This window comes from Physeter macrocephalus, chromosome 13 (assembly GCF_002837175.3).
Source record: "Physeter macrocephalus isolate SW-GA chromosome 13, ASM283717v5, whole genome shotgun sequence".
Taxonomy (NCBI): Eukaryota; Metazoa; Chordata; class Mammalia; order Artiodactyla; family Physeteridae; genus Physeter; species Physeter macrocephalus.
Genome location: NC_041226.1, coordinates 21,154,429 through 21,160,428, shown reverse-complemented (window position 1 = coordinate 21,160,428; position 6,000 = coordinate 21,154,429). Strand labels below are relative to the sequence as shown.

At 39.3% G+C, this 6,000-nt stretch overlaps 1 protein-coding gene across 1 annotated transcript in view; it reads left to right on the top strand.

Moving 5' to 3' along the window:
• The window catches only part of LRCH1 (leucine rich repeats and calponin homology domain containing 1), a 183,847-nt gene that overhangs the window by 125,912 nt on the left and 51,935 nt on the right, over window positions 1-6,000 (top strand). Inside the window, 2 exon segments of the mRNA XM_055089619.1 lie at window positions 227-332; window positions 5,456-5,592. Of these exon segments, the coding sequence (XP_054945594.1) occupies window positions 227-332; window positions 5,456-5,592 (243 nt within the window).

Sequence of the window (6,000 nt, the reverse complement as noted above, 5' to 3'; positions counted from 1 at the left end):
GCCGTGGCCGCTGAGCCTGCGCGTCCGGAGCCTGTGCTCCGCAACGGGAGAGGCCACGACAGTGAGAGGCCACGACAGTGAGAGGCCCGCGTACCGCAAAAAAAAAAGAAAAAAAAAATGTACCTGTCTAGTTGTCCTAATATTTAAATTCCATAAGGAGATTTCACATGAAATGCTTGATCTCCCGGCAAAAGGCGTTTACTGTTTCTCTCTGTTTTCAATGCAGGACGTCAGCTGCAACGAGATCACAGCCTTGCCTCAGCAGATAGGGCAACTGAAATCCCTACGAGAACTGAATGTCAGAAGAAATTACCTTAAAGTTTTACCACAAGGTAAAAAAAGAAAGAGGGAAAAATGAATCAAGCAGGAGGCTTTTATTATTTTCTGTTTACCTTTGTGAAGAAGGTAGCTCTAGTCATGTTTGTGTGTGCCTATTAATATTAATTATAATTTGAATTTCATGTGCTGATAACAGAAAAGTTATATTCAAGTTGTAATTTTAGTCAGGGGTTCAGTAACAAAATCATTCCCCTGTATAAAGCTGTGTGTGTGTGTGTATGTGTGTGTATTAAGTTTGTTCAGGCTCGCATAACAAAGTACCGCAGACTGAGTGGTGTAAACGACAGAAATGTATTTTCCCTTAGTCTGGAGGCTGGAAGTCTGAGATCAGAGTATTGGTCAGTTTGGTTTTTCCTGAGCCCTCTCTCCTTGGCTTGTAGATGGCCGTCTTCTCCCTGCATCTTCCCTCTTGTGTCTGTCCTAATCTCTTCTTCTTGTAAGGAACACCCATAATACTGGATTAGGGCCCACACTAATGACCCCATTTTAACTCATTTACCCTTTAAAGACCCTATCTCCAAATACAGTCACTTTCTGAGGTACTGTGTGTCAGGGCTCCAACATATGAATTTGGGGGGCACACAGTTCAGCTCCTGACAGGAGGCAACGTGAATTGCTTTTGGTATGGATGGACGTGTGATGTCCTGGAACACCCAGCCAATAGTTGCTGCACTTGGTCCTGCAGATCCAGAAGTCAGGGTTTGGGGCTTTGGGGATCTGGGAGCCCTGACTGGGAACCCTGAGTATCTCGAATCCGTGCTTCAGGCGAGGGCATGCCTTTGCTGAAGTGAAACTGGACTGATATCACTGGTTGTTTTGATGAATTTCTTGAAGCCTGAAGCAAGGACGGCTCCAGAGCCTCAGCATTGAGACTCGGGTTCCCTGAAACAGCGCGAACACCGAGACCCTCACGCAGCCCCACCCAGGAGCCAAAGGCGGGCAAACCCTTCCCTGCAGCTCTGGGCTTCCATAGTGTTGTCCCTCTGATATGTTGTGTTGAAGTTAAAATAAAAAGATATTCAATAAAAAAAATTGTCAGGGACTTCCCTGGCCGTCCAGTGGTTAAGACTCCGTGTTTACACTGCAAGAGACATGGGTTCGATCCCTGGTTGGGGAGCTAAGATCCCGCATGCAGCGCAACCAAAAAAAAGAAATTGTCGGTCAACTGTACTTCAATAAAACAAAAATAAATTAAAAATTAAAAAGATATATTTATTCAGAAATGTTATACCATTAAGAACGTTGATAAGTAGGCTTGTAGATCACGCTGGATCTGAATTTCACATTTTGGGATCCTCATTTGGACCTAATCAGGAATGAGTTGATGAACAGCAGGACACTGAATGCCTTCTCCAAAACATACTCTGGTTCTCAAAGATCACATTGGTTTCTATCATTTTCACTTAAGCACATTAGGATGCCTGATAAGCTAAAGTGTATATTTGGGAACAGTCAGCATTTGGTTTATCTGACTCTAATGCAGCTATTTGAGAGCTGCCTGATTTTTATTATTCTGTTCCTGCTTCATGATCTTTGGCTTGAAGGGCTTCGTTATTCAAGGCAAGAAAATGGAGCTCAGGAAAGGGAAAGAACTTTATAAAATGTAATGTGCTTTATAGATGGGAGTTTTAAGTGTTATCTGCCATCTTCACCTTGCTCATGCTGGCTAGTATTTAAAGAAGAAGAATTAGAAACTATCTCGGCCTAAAGATTTATTACTTTATTACTTGAGATGACTTGGTATAAAAACATTGATTTTTCATTTTGTCATTGTGCAGTTCCAGTTCTGAATGGATGAAATTGTTTTTCTTGGTTTGAGCAAGTACAAAGAGAAAACTCTTACTAACAGCAAATTTATAATCATATAGCCCTTCATAGCATTATAGAAAACTTTCATCTAAATTTAAGCTCTTAGGTTAATTATTGAGAAGTCATCACAAATTATTGAACTCTCGTTTTCAAAAGAAAAATTTAATTTAATCATTTAACAGTTTCCTGTAATGGTTTAGAAACATGTGGGAAGAAAGTGCATCTGTAAAATCAAGATATTTGTTTCTCTCACCACTCCTTGCTCTCTTAACTTAAAAGCATTCCTTCTCCTAAAAAGATCACTTACAAATTTCTATACTTTTCATAATTATGTTTTCTCAGGCTTAGTATTTTAATATACACTCGGAGCTAAAACGTCAGTTTACTGGAAAATCTTCTTTTTAAAAAAATAATTTCCTGAATATCAGGTTTCTTTCTGCTTTACTCTGGAGAGCTCTGTTAACAAAAGAGCATTGATAATGCTCTCAGGCAGTGAATTTAAAGACTTTTCATATTTACTCACTTGTTTTTCCTCTTTAGTACCCCTCCTCATATGCTTTCAATTTGAGGAGGGGGGAAATGTTTGTGGCCTAATTGCCCACATCAATCTTGTGGTGGTTTTACTACAACTAATGCAACGGGGAGACTCTATTTTGTTCTTTCTGGCACCAGAATGGACAGAAGATTAAAGTAGTCATTCATTGCCCCTCTTTGCAATGAAGAGGAGTTGGATTCATTGTTCTTTTTAGTTTTTCTCTTACCCCTTTTTTCCTGCTCTGTCTCTTTGGCTTTTTCTGAGCTGGAGTTACAATTTTCTCCTTTGTTTCCTCGTTGTGAAAATGTCAGATTCTAGCTTTCCTGAACTAAGATGGTAATTGTGTCCCCAACAGGCACTAAAAGGAATTGTCATCATAAAAACCATTTCTTACTTTATTTAACTGTAAGTCGCCTTCCTTCCCCTCCTGCTATGTCTTCCAAGCACTTAGCTCTCTAGTCTTGCTTCAAAGTCTTCATTTTAAGTGGCAAATTGCTGAAAAGCCAGACTGCAGTTAAACTTCACCCCTGATTTGCCAGCCTAACTTGAGGGAGTCCAGTTAGCCATCGGAGAGATGGATTCATATTACTGGAAGTTATAGCAAGGAGATATTCTTTTTACATACAGTCCCCCTAATTCTCAGCCCTGTTTTCAAAACAAACTATTAACTGGAAAGATCTTACTTTCCCTTTCGCTTTGACTTTCTTGATTCCGTGCCATCCTCTGGCTTCACCTCCTCTCTTCCATCTCTCACTGCTCTCCATGTGCTTCTTCAAGGCAACCAGGACGAGTGAGACCTGAGGCAAGTCGCTTATCCCACTATTGGTGGGAGAGCTGAGTTTGAGCAGAGAATTACTTGGGGCCATTTAACAAATACACATCCAATTTGAATAAGAATTCAAAAATTCTAATTTGAAAATTCCAATTCAAAAAGATACATGTACCCCCATGTTCACAGCAGCACTGTTTACAGTAGCCAAGACATGGAAGCAACCTAAATGTCCATCAGTAGATGAATGGATAAAGAAGATGTAATGTGTACACACACACACACAGTGGAATACTACTCAGCCATAAACAAGAATGAAATAATGCCATTTGCAGCAACATGGATGGACCTGGAGATTATCATACCAAGTGAAGTCAGTCAGACAGAGAATGACCAATAATATATGATACCACTTATATGTGGAATCTTAAAAAATGATACAAATGGACTTATTTACAGAACAGAAACAGACTCACAGATATAGAAAACAAATTTATGCTTACCAAGGAGGAAAGCGGGGGAGGGATTAATTAGGAGTTTGGGACTAGCAGATACACACTGTTATATATAAAATAGATAAACAACAAAGACCTAGCAGGGAACTATATTCAATATCTTATAATAAACTATAATGGAAAAGAATCTGAAAAAGAATATATATACACATATATATGTCTAACTGAATCACTTTGCTGTACACCTGAAACTAACACAACATTGTAAATCAACTCTACTTCAGTAAAAAAAACTAAAAAATACACATCCTGAGTTTCTCTTACACAGCCACCTGCCTATCATGGACCTGAGTTTGGGAGCTGCTGAGCTGATGTTCCTGTGTCTCTGTCCTTGCATTTCAATCTCATGACTCTTTTCTTTAACACGAAGTAGTTCCTTAAGGTATGAAAGAAGGAAAGTCCCTTCCACACCCAGAGCGAGTTGAATTTGCAGAGACCGGTTGCTAAGTGAACCTTTGTTGGGGGAACATGAAGTAGTCTAGCTGAGTAACGTGAAAACCCTCCAGCAGTACAGGGGGAGCGGAGGGATAGTGTGAATTCTTTTCCAGGTCACTGCCTTCTGTTCCTCTTCTTCCTATAGTCCCTGCCCTTCATTTGCTTGGGAATTCCTTGAGTATTTGAAAGCTCCATGTATCCTCCCTTACCAGGTTTCATAACAAACATGGAGAGGCCCGTTCTGAAATGAACCCTCCGTAGCCTCTCACATGGGGATCTTGGTGGTTTGCTCCGTGTCACCCTACTCTGGCATTGCTTAGCGTCTTTGCTCTATGGAACGTATTTGACTTCGTTTCTTGCAGCTGCCAATGTCGGTTGGAATGCTTGAAATTACTGAGTGTTTGCTATGCCACTGGGTGGGGATTTTAAGCTAAATATAATGTTCTGTCATGTTTGTGGAGCTACAGAAGACTTTTTTAAAGCAGTAGAATAAAGCCTAATCAAATCAGGATTACAGGGTCTGTTGCAAAGTTCCAAATTTGATAGCATTTCTTTTTTAAAGTGGAGTTAAACAATCAAGAACATATTTCTAGTAACTCGTTCTGAGATTCTGCCAGCCCACGTACATGGAATGCATAAGAATATGTTGTAATTAACATATTATTCATAAGCTAGCAAGCTGTTTGAAAACAGTTCGAAGTTAAAACATAAGCATATCTTGTGTGGTGTGGTTTATGGGATTGTTTCACTGGAAGAAAAGCCTTTTTAAACGATAGGTGTTATATATGTCAAGTGTTTCCAGCTCGTATCAGAAATAACAACAAATTAAAAATTGTTGGGCCCCCGGTGAAAGCTTTCCCCTCCTCTTGAGTAAAGTATTATATATACATAACTTATATTCCTAGTACACAGCTTGGTTTTAATTATGCTAAATGATATATTTCCAGATAAGTAGAAAATTTTTGAATGTGTTTAGCCGTTTAATCTTGTTGCTTTCTGAGTTTTTTTTTTTTCTTTCTTTCTTTTTTTTTTTTTTTTTTTCTGTTCTTTTAGAACTAGTAGATCTTCCCTTGGTAAAGTTTGACTTTTCCTGCAATAAAGTGCTCGTGATTCCCATTTGTTTTAGAGAGATGAAGCAGCTGCAAGTATTACTGCTTGAGAATAACCCTTTGCAGTCTCCTCCAGCACAGGTGAGGGGTCTCACAGCAAAGCTGTGGCCGGGGGGCGAGGCTATCAATAGCACCTAAGCAACTCTCAGCAGAACTGGTTTGTTGAAATTTTGCAGAATTAATGTATGGATACGATCATAAACAGTCACAATCTCTTAAAAAATGAAACCTCCGGTGAATCCGACTACAGTATGTTGTCTTCTGTGACATCAAAATTGTTTACCACCATTTGCCTCACTGTTCTGGTCACCGCAATCCCAAAATTATGACGTTTGATGATTTCACTTATTCAGTTATTATGTTTATCATTTTGTACGTGCATTTGAAAGTTTTTCATGGAGCATATGGATTACAAAAGGAATAATAGATTCCTTACGTTGAAGTTTAGCTGGAAACTAGAGTTTAACCATTTTAAAATATGATTGTCAG